Below are 14,141 nucleotides of genomic sequence, written 5' to 3'. Positions count from 1 at the left end.
TTCGCTAATTGATTTAGACGACTCTTGTAAGCATTTTTCTGTTTGTCTCTCCCACTGAAGTGTAAAGTTGTTATGGGGAGAGAACATGTCACTTTATTTTGTACCTTTATATATATATAAATATATGTAATATATAAGTATATATGTAATATATAAGTGCATAAGTAATATATATGTATATAAGTAATATATAAGTATACAATATATAAGTAGTACATATATAAAAATATACATGTAATTTTATTTATTGGCATCAATGTCTGTTTATTTGTATTGATGTCTGTTACCCTATATGTAATATATAAGTATATATGTAATATATAAGTGTATAAGTAATATATATGTATATAAGTAATATATAAGTATATAATATATAAGTAGTATATATATAAATATATATATATATGTAATTTTATTTATTAGCATTGATGTCTGTTTATTTGTATTGATGTCTGTTACCCCCCTCTACACTGTGAACTCATTGTGGGCAAGGACTGTCACTCTTTATTGTTGTATTGTACTTTTCCAAGCGCTTAGTACGGTGCTCTGCACACAGTAAGCGCTTAATATGATTGAATGAATAATTCCTAAACACCTAGCACAAGGCCCTGTATCCAGCTTTTGCTCAATCAATACTAATACTACGACTCAATGGCCGTACTCAACTTCTGGTTAATCTAATGGGTTCTTCTCTGTCTTAAAGCTCAAAAGTCTCAGGTGCCTTGGACACTAGAAACTTTCTTTTACCTTGGTTTTGCCAACACAGCATCCTCCTGGTCCTCTTCCTACCTCCCTGGCTGGTCCTTTTTAATTCCCGTGCTAGCTCCTGGTCCTCCCCTCTCCCTTCAAAACACTCCTCGCAACCTTCAATGTCCTACTACAGAAAAAAAGAAAAAAGAAATCACCAGGGGCATTTCTTTAACAATCTTCGGGTGTAGTAGTAATAGCGTTTATTGAAGGCCCACAGGATGAGAGGTGCTATACTTGGGGCTTAGGAGGCACAAAGCAAAGAAATGACACGTTCCCTGCCCACAAGTAGCATTACATGCTAATATCTGTATGTTGGATTATTAATTGCTTGCTCTTGTTTTTATCATTTATATTATCATCATTAACTATCATCGATATTTACTGAGTGCTTATGGTGCGCAGAGCACTGTACTAAGTGCTTGGGAGAGTATCTTATGGAGTTGAATGAATAAAGGCGGTGAGCGCTTTGTGCCGCGCTCCACCCAGATTTGCTTTTTTATTTATTTTATTTGTACATATTCTATTGATTTTATTTTGTTAATATGTTTTGTTTTGTTGTCTGTTTCCCCCTTTTAGACTGTGAGCCCGCTGTTGGGTAGGGACCGTCTCTAGATATTGCCAACCTGTACTTCCCAAGCACTTAGTACAGTGCTCTGCACACAGTAAGCGCTCAATAAATACGATTGAATGAATGAATGAATGAATGAGTTGTTAGACAGGTTCCCTGTCCACAGTGAGCATACATGCTAATATAGTGGATAGAGCACATGCCTGGGAATCAGAGGGCCACGAGTTCTAATCCCCACTCTGCCTCTTGTCTGCCATGTGACCTTGGGCAAGTCACTTCACTTCTCTGTGCCTCAGTTACCTCTTCTGTAAAATGGGGATTCATTCATTCATTCATTCAATCGTATTTATTGAGCGCTTACTGTGGGCAGAGCATTGGACTAAGTGCTTGGGAAGTACAAGTTGGCAACATATAGAGACGGTCCCTACCCAACAGCGGGCTCACAGTCTAGAAGGGGGAGACAGACAACAAAACATATAAGCCAAATAAAATAAATAGAATAAATATGTACAAGTAAAATAGAGTAATAAATATGTACAAACATACACATATATACAGGTGCTGTGGGGAGGGAAAGGAGGTAAGGCGGGGGAAGGGGGAGGAGGGGGGAGGGAGGAGGGGGCTCAGTCTGGGAAGGCCTCCTGGAGGAGGTGCGCTCTCAGTAGGGCTTTGAAGGGAGGAAGAGAGCTAGCTTGGAGGATGTGGGGAGGGAGGGCATTCCAGGCCAGGGGGAGGATGTAGGCCAGGGGGAGGACGTGGGCCAGGGGTCAATGGCAGGACAGGTGAGAACGAGGCACAGTGAAGAGGTTAGCAGCAGAGGAGTGGAGGGTGCAGGCTGGGCTGTAGAAGGAAAGAAGGGAGGTGAGGTAGGAGGGGGCGAGGGGGTGGACAGCCTTGAAGCCCAGGGTGAGGAGTTTCTGCCGGATGCGCGGATTGATTGGAAGCCACCGGAGATTTTTGAGGAGGGGAGTAACATGTCCAGAGCGTTTCTGCACAAAGACGATCCGGGCAGCGGTGTGAAGTATGGATTGAAGTGGGGAGAGACAGGAGGATGGGAGATCGGAGAGGAGGCTGATGCAGTAATCCAGATGGGATAGGATGAGAGACTGAACCAGCAGGGTAGCGGTTTGGATGGAGAGGAAAGGGCAGATCTTGGAGATGTTGAGGAGGAGAGACCGGCAAGATCTGGTGACGGTCTGGATGTGAGGGGTGAACGAGAGAGCGGAGTCGAGGATGACACCAAGGTTGTGGGCTTGTGAGACGGGAAGGATGGTGGTGCCGTCAACAGTGATGGGAAAGTCAGGGATAGGGCAGGGTTTGGGAGGGAAAACAAGGAGTTCAGTCTTGGACACGTTGAGTTTTAGATGGCGGGCAGACATCCAGATGGAGATGTCCTGAAGGCAGGAGGAGATGCGAGCCTGGAGAGAGGGGGAGAGAGCAGGGGCAGAGATGTAGATCTGGGTGTCATCAGCGTAGAGATGATAGTTGAAGCCGTGGGAGCGAATGAGTTCACCAAGGGAGTGACTGTAGATAGAGAACAGAAGGGGACCGAGAACTGACCCTTGAGGAACCCCTACAGTAAGGGGACGGGAGGGGGAGGAGGAGCCCACAAAAGAGACTGAGAATGAATGGCCGGAGAGATAAGAGGAGAACCAGGAGAGGACAGCGTCTGTGAAGCCAAGGTTGGATAGTGTGTTGAGGAGAAAGGGGTGGGACTAAGACTGTGAGCCCCACATAAGACAGGGACCGTGTCTAACCCGATTTGCTTGTATCCACCCCAACACTTAGTACAGTGCCTGGCACATAGTAAGTGCTTAATACCATCATTATTATTATTTGTGTATTGGTTTATGTAATTGCTTGCTCGTGTTTTTACCATTTATCATCAAATTAATGGTATTTCTTGAGCGCTTTCTGTGTGCAGAGTACTAAGTGCCTGGGAGCATACCATACAGCAGAGTTGTTAGTCCCATTCCCGGCCCACAGTGAGCTTACAGTCTAGGGGGGAATCTAATGCTCTCACATTTCATATTTAGGAAATGAATGTTCATTCATCTCCTCCATTAGACTCCTAGGAGCTTACAAAGCACTGGGTAAAAAGGTGAAAATAGGGGAATTATATCTTTCACTTTTGTTGTCTGTTCCCACGAACTTCAGTGTTCTGTACACAGTCGACGCTCAGTAAATGATGCTGTAGAAAATTGTTATGCAAAATCTCTTTTAAAAACGTCACCACATTCACATATGTGAACCACGGAATCGTGAAATTATATAGTTTTGGGCTATCTACATTTTTCAAAAAGCCCAGTTTAGAATTTATGACCATCGCTAACACATGTATTTTAAAGAACTGCAATCACAGGCTTTAAGAATTTCAACAGCCAGTCACACTGCCACAAACAACACTTTAATCTTAAATTTCCTCACCTGAAAACTTAAAATACACCTGCGTTTGTTGAAGACCTGATGTTAAGTCACAATGCTCCGCAAAACTGATTCTCTGGAGCAGATGGAGCAGATTTTAACAGAGACTGTAGTAGTAATATAATAATGACGGTAATAATAATAATTCTGGTATTTGTTAAGCGCTTACTATGGGCCAGCCACTGTATTAAGTGCTGGGGTGGAGACAAGCAAATTGGGTTGGACACTGTTCCTGCCCCATGTGGGGCTCACAGTCTCAGTCCCCAATTTACAGATGAGGTAACTAAGGCACAGAGAAGTGAAGTGACTTGTCCAAGGTTACAGAGCAGAAAGTGAGGATCCGAGATTCGAACCCATGACCTAACTCCCAGGCCTATGCTCTATCCACTAAACCCTGCAGCATAATTTAACTTTCCCTGTATTCGGCTTGCTTCCTTCTTCCATAAAGGCCACAAGAACACAAAACAAAAAGTTCAAAACAGCACTTTTTACTTGGTATATTTGCCTGACTAAAGTTTCAGATTTATTGGCAATCCAAGCCTGCATTTTGCCAGACTCTTCCAAAGGTGAGCTTCCAGGTTCTGCTCAATAACCTCAACAAAGCATGTTTAATGTTAAGTGGAGCTGTAACAGTTGGCTTTCAAACCAAAATTTACATTTCTTCAACATCTCTGGTGAAGAACCTAAGGCATCTAATACAGGCAAAGGAAAAGACATAATTCCTACTCAAATGCACCTCTAAAACTCATCTACAAATTGCACAATTAAGTTTTTTCTACAGACCCAGACCTCCCAAAACATGTACTTGCACTGTACTTTGGATTAGGGAAAGTTTGTCGGACAATGTGAGTCCAACTGTACAGAATGTGATGTGATGTTGGAAAAGGGAGAGTGATCAAATACGGAACACATAATATAAACTTCCCTTGGCAAGGGGCTCATCAAGAATGTAACCCCCAAGTTATAGGACAATCGAGTGGACTTAATACTGTGATTCATTAGTAATAACGGCATTAAAGAGTACCCACTGGGTGCAATATGCTGAAGTACAAATCGAAGAACTAACACATTCTCTGCCCACCAGGAGTTTACACTTTAATGGATGATATAGACCTTTTTTTTAAATGGTATTTAAGCACTTACTATGTGTCAAGCCCTGTCCTAAGCACCGGAGTAGACACAAGTCCATCAGGTGGGACGCAGTCCCTGTCCCACACAGGAGGGAGAACAGGCATTCGAGCCTCATTTTACAGATGAGGCAACTAAGGCACTGAGAAGTGAAGTGACTTGTTCAAAGTCACACAGCAAACAAGTGGTGGAGTCTGGATTAGAAACCGGGTCCTCTAACTCTTTCCAACAGGCCATATCTTGATACATATTACTATTATTATTAATAATCACTTACTGAACACCTCCTGGGTGCAAAGCACTCTACTGGGCACTTGGGAGAGTACAATATAGCATCAAATACACTCCCTGTCCACAACGAGCTCACAGTCTAGAGGGAGAGACAGCACAGACATTAATATAAATATATTTACATATAAATAAGGAAATAAATCAATAGATTACAGGTATATATAGATACATACATACGTGTCATAGGGAAGGGAGAGAGGATGAAGGAAGGAGCAAGGATGAGCGGCACAGAAGGGAGTGGGAGGAGAGGACTGGAGTGCTCAGTCAGGGAAGGCTTCCTTGAGATGTGCCTTCAATAAAGCTTTGAAGTGGGAGACAGAAATTTATCTGCCTGATGTGAGGACGGAGGGCATTCCAGGCCAGACGTGGGATGCGGACGAGGAGTCGACGGCAAGATAGATGAGACTGAGGCACTGTGAGAAGGTTACCAACAGAGGAACGAAGTGTGCGGGCTGGGTTGTAGTACGAGAGCCATGAGGTGAGACAGGAGGGCTCAAGGTGGTTAACGCCAATGGAGAGGAGTTTTTACTTGATGCGGAGGTGGATGGGCAACCACTGGAGTTTCTTGAGGACTGGGGAAACGTGGTCTGAACGCAGATGTAAATATAATAATTGTGGCATTAGTAAAGTGCGTATAAGCCAATCCCCATGTTAAGAGCTGGGCGAGATACAAGACAATCGGATTAGACACAGTTCCTTTCCCAAAGTGGGCTCACAGTCTAAGGAGAAGGGAAAAGAAACATTTAATCCCCATTTTACAGATGAAGAAAGGCAGAGAGATGTTAAGTGACTTGCCACTAGTCACACAGCGGGCATGTGACAGAGCTGAATTTAGGGCCCTGGACATGTGATAAAACTCATGGAATTACAATTGAGTAGTGCTGAACATAGGTATAAATTCCTGCCGAAGCGCAAGAGATGGCTGATGGGTTGGTAAGACTAGCGATACTGGGAATCACTTGGGGAAGGCTCTAAATGAAGGAGGGCTTAAGTCTTGTCAGATTTGTGGAGGCAGGGAATTCCAAGCCAGGGAACGGCATGAGGAAAAGAAGGGAGGCAAGAGTCGAGGGTAAGGTTCGAGTTGGGAAGAAAGAAAATAATGGCATTCATTAAGCGCTTACTATGTGCAAAGCAAGAAAGAAAAGCGAGTTGGGGAATGGGAGGTGGAGAGAGCAGACGTGAAGAGTATGGAGAGAGCCTTGAAGCCAATTGTGAGGCGTTTCTACTTTTAGACTGTGAGCCCACTGCTGGGTAGGGACTATCTCTATATGTTGCCAACTTGTACTTCCCAAGTGCTTAGTACAGCGCTCTGCACACAGTAAGCGCTCAATAAATACGATTGATTGATTCTACTTGACGCAGAGGAAAATGAGGACACGATGAAGTGTCCTGAGGAAAGGAGAGCTGTGTGCTGAGAGACACTTCAGGAAGCTGATCCATGCAGCATCGTGCAGCAGATTGGAGAAGGGAGAGGCTGAAAACAGGGAGGGTGATAAAATAAATGACTTGGTCACAATAGGACCAGAATTTGGACCAGAGTAGTAGTTTTGGATGGGCAGGAAGGGGCAGATCTGGGAGATACTGTGGGAAGAACAGGCAGGATCCGGCAGGGTTAACGGAGTGAGGAATCAAGGGAGGCTGCTGGGTTGCTGACAGATAACAGGGGCAGTTGGATTCAGGAAGGAAGATGACTAGCTTCATTTAGGCCATTTTAAATTTGAGGTGTCAGCAGGACAGCCAAGTGGAGAAGTTCTAGAGGCAAAAAGAGATGCAGCAGAATTGTGGATGAGATTGAAAGGTCAGGGCTAGAAGAGGTAGATTTGAGAGGTGTCCAAATAAAGATGGAAGCTGAGGCCATGTGAGCAGATTACCTCCCCTGTAGAGTGAGAAGGGTGGGGGACCCAGAAAAGAACCCGGCCGGACACCCAGGAATGAGTTAAGGTATGGTAGGGACCTTCTCCATATGTTGCCAACTTGTACCTCCCAAGCGCTTAGTACACTGCTCTGCACACAGTAAGCGCTCAATAAATACAATTGAATGAATGAATGGGTGGCAGAAGAGGAGCCGATGAATTAAAACTGAGAAGCAATCAAAGAATAGTGGGAGAATCTTGGTTGCACTAGAGTACCACCTTTGTAAAATGGTATATTGAATATTTTGGAAAATAGATCATTACAGAAATGAGTGAGTTTTACGGAGGAACATAAATTCCAGAAGACCACCTGTGAAATCCACACAGATAAGAGTAACTGATACAGTTTTTAGTATAGTCATACTGCAACATGGTAATACAAACGCTGGTCAATAAAAACAAAAAGCACAGATTTCCATTAGTGCTGGGTGCACCCAGCCATCCTCCCCGTCTGATGATAAACTACATTTTTTTGGCACGAGCATTTAAAGAGAGCCGTGCCCCATGTCCCCGAACCTACCTTCGGCATCACAGCTTTCCTGTTTTCCGTAACAAGAACGCGACGCACAAATCAGAAAACGAGCTCCCTGATCCTACAGCTCTAAACGGATGGCGTGAGACGGTTTCTGATATCCCTTCGGACACAGTTTCGAAAGGTCGCCTGGTGGCATCCGGTCAAAGGAGGGGAAGATCCAAAGTTCCTCCAGGATATCGGAGAAAAGATGGGGCTCGAACTAGAAGCGTGCAGCTTTAACTTTGATTTTCTACCCACGTGTGCGCCCCTAAAAGAAGGGGCCGGGGCCGCGGCCAAAGGGAGGGCGTCCTGAAGGCGGTGGAGCAGCAGGAGATCTTGCTGCCCGGTGGGCTGAGAGCCTGGAGGGCTGCAATGAGGAGGTTTTTAAGACCATCAACTGGAGGCCCAGCTCTAGGCCGCAAAACCTAGGCCTCTTCCTCCCTGGGGGACGCGCGGGACCGACAAGGCCTCGTGCAAATTGTGTCACCGGATCACCCGGGATAAACCATCACCACCAACGCCTCACCTTGGGTCCAGGGCCACCTTGGGCGAGCAGAGGAGGAGGGAGAAGAAGAGGAAGAGGAGGAGGGGGAAGAAAAGGAAGAGGAGGAGGAGGAAGAAGAAGAGGAGGTGACCCTCCAGGCCTCCGGAAGCAGATCGGGGAGGAAAGGGGTGACGGAGGGGCTGATACTAAGCGCTTAGTCCAGTGCTCTGCATACACTAAGCGCTCAATAAATACGACTGAATGAACGCAACGGACCCGTCTCTTGACCTTCTTTCCGGTCCTGCAAAAGATTAAGCCCCCCCAGGAAGGGCTCGACCTCCCCTCTGAGTTGTTTTGCAGCCGGGTACAGTGCTCTGCACACAGTAAGCGCTCAGTAAATACGATCGACTGAATGAATGAACCGGGAAGGAACTTTTTTATCTCGGTGGGCCTCGCCGCTCTGCATTATCTGCTGCCGATTTGTCCTTCCCAGGCGCTTAGTCCAGTGCCCTGCACACAGCGAGGGCTCGATAAATACGACGGAATGACTGAATTTCAGCATCCCGAACAGGCGGGGGAGGGGAGATCCGAGGCCAGAACGGTCCCTCCTCTTTGAGGAAGAAAAGGGGTGACAACTAGGTAAGGTCCACCCTTGGGAAGGCCTGACTCCGGTCATTTATTTTGGACCGTCTCTATCTGTTGCCGATTTGTACTTCCCAGTGCTCTGCACACAGTAGGCGCTCAATAAATACGACTGCTGTTGGGTAGGGACTGTCTCTCATCTGTTGCCGATTTGTATGTCCCAAGCGCTTGGTGCAATGCTCTGCACACAGTAGGCTCTCCATCATTACGATGGAAGGAATGAATCTGTACTTCCCAAGCGCTTAGTGCAATGCTCTGCACACAGTAAGAGCTCCATCATTACGATGGAAGGAATTCATTCATTCAATCGTATTCATTGAGAGCTTACCGTGTGCACAGCACTGTACTAAGCGCTTGGGAAGTACAAGCTTGGAACATATAGAGACGGTCCCTACCCTACCCAACAGCGGGCTCACAGTCTAAAGGGGGAGACAGGCGACAAAACACAACATATTAACAAGATAAAATAAATAGAATAAAGGAATGAATCTGTACTTCCCAAGCGCTTAGTGCAATGCTCTGCACACAGTAAGCGCTCCATCATTACGATGGAGGGAATGAATCTGTACTTCCCAAGCGCTTAGTGCAATGCTCTGCACACAGTAAGTGCTCCATCATTACAATGGAAGGAATAAATCTATACTTCCCAAGCGCTTAGTGCAATGCTCTGCACACAGTAAGCGCTCCATCATTACGATGGAAGGAATGAATCTGTACTTTCCAAGCGCTTAGTGCAATGCTCTGCACACAGTAAGCGCTCCATCATTACGATGGAAGGAATGAATCTGTACTTCCCAAGCGCTTAGTGCAATGCTCTGCACACAGTAAGCGCTCCATCATTACGATGGAAGGAATGAATCTGTACTTCCCAAGTGCTTAGTGCAATGCTCTGCACACAGTAAGCGCTCCATCATTACGATGGAAGGAATGAACCTGAACTTCCCAAGCGCTTAGTGCAATGCTCTGCACACAGTAAGCGCTCCATCATTACGATGGAAGGAATGAATCTGTACTTTCCAAGTGCTTAGTGCAATGCTCTGCACACAGTAAGCGCTCCATCATTACGATGGAAGGAATGAATCTGTACTTCCCAAGCGCTTAGTGCAATGCTCTGCACACAGTAAGCGCTCCATCATTATGATGGAAGGAATGAATCTGAACTTCCCAAGCGCTTAGTGCAATGCTCTGCACACAGTAAGCGCTCTATCATTACGATGGGAGGAATGACTAATTCCCAAGCGCTTAGTGCAATGCTCTGCACACAGTAAGCGCTCTATCATTACGATGGAAGGAATGAATCTGTACTTCCCAAGCGCTTAGTGCAATGCTCTGCACACAGTAAGCGCTCCATCATTACGATGGAAGGAATGAATCTGTACTTCCCAAGCGCTTCACACAGTAAGCGCTCCATCATTACGATGGAAGGAATCGATCAATCGTATTTATTGAGCGCTTACTGTGTGCAGAGCCCTGTACTAAGCGATTTGTACTTCCCAAGCGCTTAGTGCAGTGCTCTGCACACGGTAAGCGCTCCATCATTACGATGGACGGAATGAATCTGTACTTCCCAAGCGCTTAGTGCAGTGCTCTGCAGACGGTAAGCGCTCCGTGAACACGATGGAAGGAATGAACGAATGAATGGAAAGCGGCAGGGCGAACTGGGCACCCAACCGGAGTAGCCACCGTCTTCTACTGGGGAGGGGGTTGGATAAAAAAGGCGATGATCCGGAAAAAAAAAAAACAACAAAAAGGAGGGCCCGGCATCCAGTCCTCGTCAATCAATCAATCAATCATATTTCTTGTGCGTTTACTATGTGCAGAGCACTGTACTAAGCGCTTGGGAAGTACAAATTGGCAACATATAGAGACAGTCCCTACCCAACATTGGGTCGTCTCCTCTCTCCTTGTTTTTGAAGCCGATTCCTTCCCGGATTGAACCCGCCATGGGGGGGGGGAGAGAAAGGGAAAAAAAAAACATCCTACTCATCGGAGCAGGAGTAATCATGGCGCTTCCAGGCCTGCTCCTCCTCCTTCAAGGACCGAGATGCGGCGCTTAGAACAGTGCCGTGCACGTAGTAAGCGCTTAATAAATGGCTTTATTATCATTCAAAGGCTCGGGCCTCCTTCCCGGTGGCCCACCCCCGCTCCGCATTGTCCGTCTCCATTCGAGTCGGGCTAATATGGATTCCCGGAGACTCCTCCCTCCTCGTCGTCTCCCCCGCTCTCGCTTCTCCGGGGGGGGGGGGGACCCCGGGATGGCGACCCGGGGGGCAAGACGGGGGTCCTTCATTCATTCATTCATTCAATCGTATTTATTGAGCGCTTACTGGGTGCAGGGCACTGTACTAAGCGCTTGGGAAGTCCAAGTTGGCAACGTACAGGGACTGTCCCCACCCAACAGCGGGGAGAAGGGGGAGACGGACTTCATTCATTCATTCATTAAATTGTATTTATTGAGCGCTTACTGGGTGCAGGGCACTGTACTAAGCGCTTGGGAAGTCCAAGTCGGCAACGTATAGGGACGGTCCCCACCCAACAGCGGGCTCGCAGTCGAGAAGGGGGAGACAGACTTCATTCATTCATATTTATTGAGCGCTTACTGGGTGCAGGGCACTGTACTAAGCGCTTGGGAAGTCCAAGTCAGCAACGTATAGGGACGGCCCCCACCCAACAGCGGGCTCGCAGTCGAGAAGGGGGAGACGGACAACAGCAAAACGTATCAGCAAAAGAAAATAAATATTTACAAGGTCGCCCTTGGTACCTGTCAATCAATCAATCGTATTTATTGAGCGCTTACTGTGTGCAGAGCACTGGACTACGCGCTTGGGAAGTACAAGTTGGCAACATGGCTCAGTGGAAAGAGCCCGGGCTTGGGAATCAGAGGTCGTGGGTTCTAATCCCGGCTCGGCCACATGCCTGCTGTGTGACCTTGGGCAAGTCACTTCACTTCTCTGAGCCTCAGCTGCCTCATCTGAAAAACGGGGATTAAGACTGTGAGCCCCATGTGGGACAACCTGATCACCTTGCATCCCACCCCGGCGCTTAGAACAGTGCTTTGCACATAGTAAGCGCTTAACAATCAATCAATCGTATTTATTGAGCCATTACTGTGTGAAGAGCACTGTGCTAAGCGCTTGGGAAGTACAAGTCTGCAACACATAGAGACGGCCCCTACCCAACAGCGGTCTAAAAGGGGGAGACAGAGAACAAAATCAAACATACTGACATAATAAAATAAATAGAATAGATATGTACAAGATAGAGTAATAAATAGGTACAAACATATATACAGGTGCTGTGGGGAAGGGAAGGGGGTAAGATGGGGGATGGAAAGGGGGACGAGGGGGAGAGGAAGGAAGGGGCTCAGTCTGGGAAGGCCTCCTGGAGGAGGTGAGCTCTCAGTAGGGCCTTGAAGGGCGGAAGAGACCAAACATATTAACAAAATAAAATAAATAGAATAGATATGTACAAGTAAAATCAATAGAGTAATAAATATGTACAAACATATATACATATATACTGGTGCTGTGGGGAAGGGAAGGAGGTAAGATGGGGGATGGAGAGGGGGACGAGGGGGAGAGAAAAGAAGGGGCTCAGTCTGGGAAGGCCTCCTGGAGGAGGTGAGCTCTCACTAGGGCCTTGAAGGGCGAGAGACCAAACATATTAACAAAATAAAATAAATAGAATAGATATGTACAAGTACAATAGAGTAATAAATATGTACAAACATATATACATATATACAGGTGCTGTGGGGAAGGGAAGGAGGTGAGATGGGGGGATGGAGAGGAAGGAAGGGGCTCAGTCTGGGAAGGCCTCCTGGAGGAGGTGAGCTCTCAGTAGGGCCTTGAAGGGCGGAAGAGAGACCAACCATATTAACCAAATAAAATAAATAGAATAGATATTTACAAGTAAAATAAATAAATAGAGTAATAAATATGTACAAACATATATACATATATAAAGGTGCTGTGGGGAAGGGAAGGAGGTGAGATGGGGGGATGGAGAGGAAGGAAGGGGCTCAGTCTGGGAAGGCCTCCTGGAGGAGGTGAGCTCTCAGAGGTAAGGCCTTGAAGGGAGAGACCACATTAACAAAATAAAATAGAGTAGATATGTACAAGTAAAATTAATAAATATGTACAAACATATATCCATCTATACAGGTGCTGTGGGGAAGGGAAGGAGGTAAGATGGGGGGATGGAGAGGGGGACGAGGGGGAGAGGAGGGAAGGGGCTCAGTCTGGGAAGGCCTCCTGGAGGAGGTGAGCTCTCAGTAGGGCCTTGAAAGGAGGAAGAGACCAAACATATGAACAAAATAAAATAAATAGAATAAACATGTACAAGTAAAATAGAATAATAAATATGTACGAACATATATACAGGTGCTGTGGGGAAGGGAAGGAGGTATGATGGGACATATATACAGGTGCTGTGGGGAAGGGAAGGAGGTAAGATGGGGGGGATGGAGAGGGGAACAGGAAGGAAGGGGCTCAGCCTGGGAAGGCCTCCTGGAGGAGGTGAGTTCTCAGGAGGGCTTTGAAGGGAGACCATATTAACAAAATAAAATAAATAGAATATATATGTACAAGTAAAATAAATAAATACCTGTCATTGAGCTGGTCCTCGGTGCCCGGCAGCGGGTGAACGACGAAATGGATGGACGTCATGGTGGTGGTGGTGGTGATGGTGGTGGTGATGGTGGCGGGCCGAGCGCGCGCGCGGGCGCGCAGGACCGGCAAACGGGCGCTCAGTACGCAGCCCGACCGGGACGACGGGAGGAGCGAGACGGCCCGGATGGAGGGGGAAAAAAAGATGGCGGGATGGACGGGAACCAAAGGCGGCGGGGCGGAGGGATGGGGGGGGAAAGGGGGGGGGGAGAAACCGGGCCGCTCCGCGCTCACCGCCCGGCCGCCGCCGCCGCCGCCGCCATCTTCACTTCTGCCCTACTTTCTCCCCCTCCGGAGGGCGGGGGGGAGGAGCCCGGCCACGGCTACAACGGCGAAGCCCATTGGCCGACGCCCCGCCGGAGCGCCACCTGCCAGCAAGGCGGCCGCCCATTGGTCCTCCGGCCCCCCCTCAGGCGGAGGGGCCGGGAGGAAGGAGCCCTGAGGGGAGCACGTGCTGAGGGAGGGACGGAGGGAGGGAGGCCTCCCTCAGGGAGGGGGACATGGCCGCCGGGGCCCTCCCCCTCACGCGAAGACACCTCCCACTGCTTTGATAATGAGAATCATAATGATAATGATGGCGTTTATTAAAAGCAATAATAATAATAAAAAATGACGTTTATGAAGCGTTTACTCTGCGAAAAGCGCTGGGGAGGTTACGAGGGGATCAGGTTGCCCCACGTGGGGCTCGCAGTCTCAGTCCCCATTTTACAGATGAGGGGCAGAGAAGTGACTTGCCCAAAGTCGCACAGCTAATAATAAT

General features: G+C 47.4%; 1 protein-coding gene across 6 annotated transcripts in view; it reads right to left on the bottom strand.

Moving 5' to 3' along the window:
- Positions 1 to 13,521, bottom strand: part of UBR5 (ubiquitin protein ligase E3 component n-recognin 5) — a 147,496-nt gene extending 133,975 nt beyond the window's left edge. For all 6 annotated transcript variants that reach the window (XM_038745452.1, XM_038745455.1, XM_038745456.1 and 3 more), the window contains exon 1: positions 13,320 to 13,521. In XM_038745452.1, the coding sequence (XP_038601380.1) occupies positions 13,320 to 13,381 (62 nt within the window). In that variant the 5' untranslated portion in view covers positions 13,382 to 13,521. The remainder of the gene's footprint in view (positions 1 to 13,319) is intronic.
- Between the last annotated feature and the right edge of the window lie 620 nt (positions 13,522 to 14,141).

This window comes from Tachyglossus aculeatus, chromosome 4, assembly GCF_015852505.1.
Source record: "Tachyglossus aculeatus isolate mTacAcu1 chromosome 4, mTacAcu1.pri, whole genome shotgun sequence".
Taxonomy (NCBI): Eukaryota; Metazoa; Chordata; class Mammalia; order Monotremata; family Tachyglossidae; genus Tachyglossus; species Tachyglossus aculeatus.
This window is presented reverse-complemented; position numbering and strand designations above follow the sequence as displayed.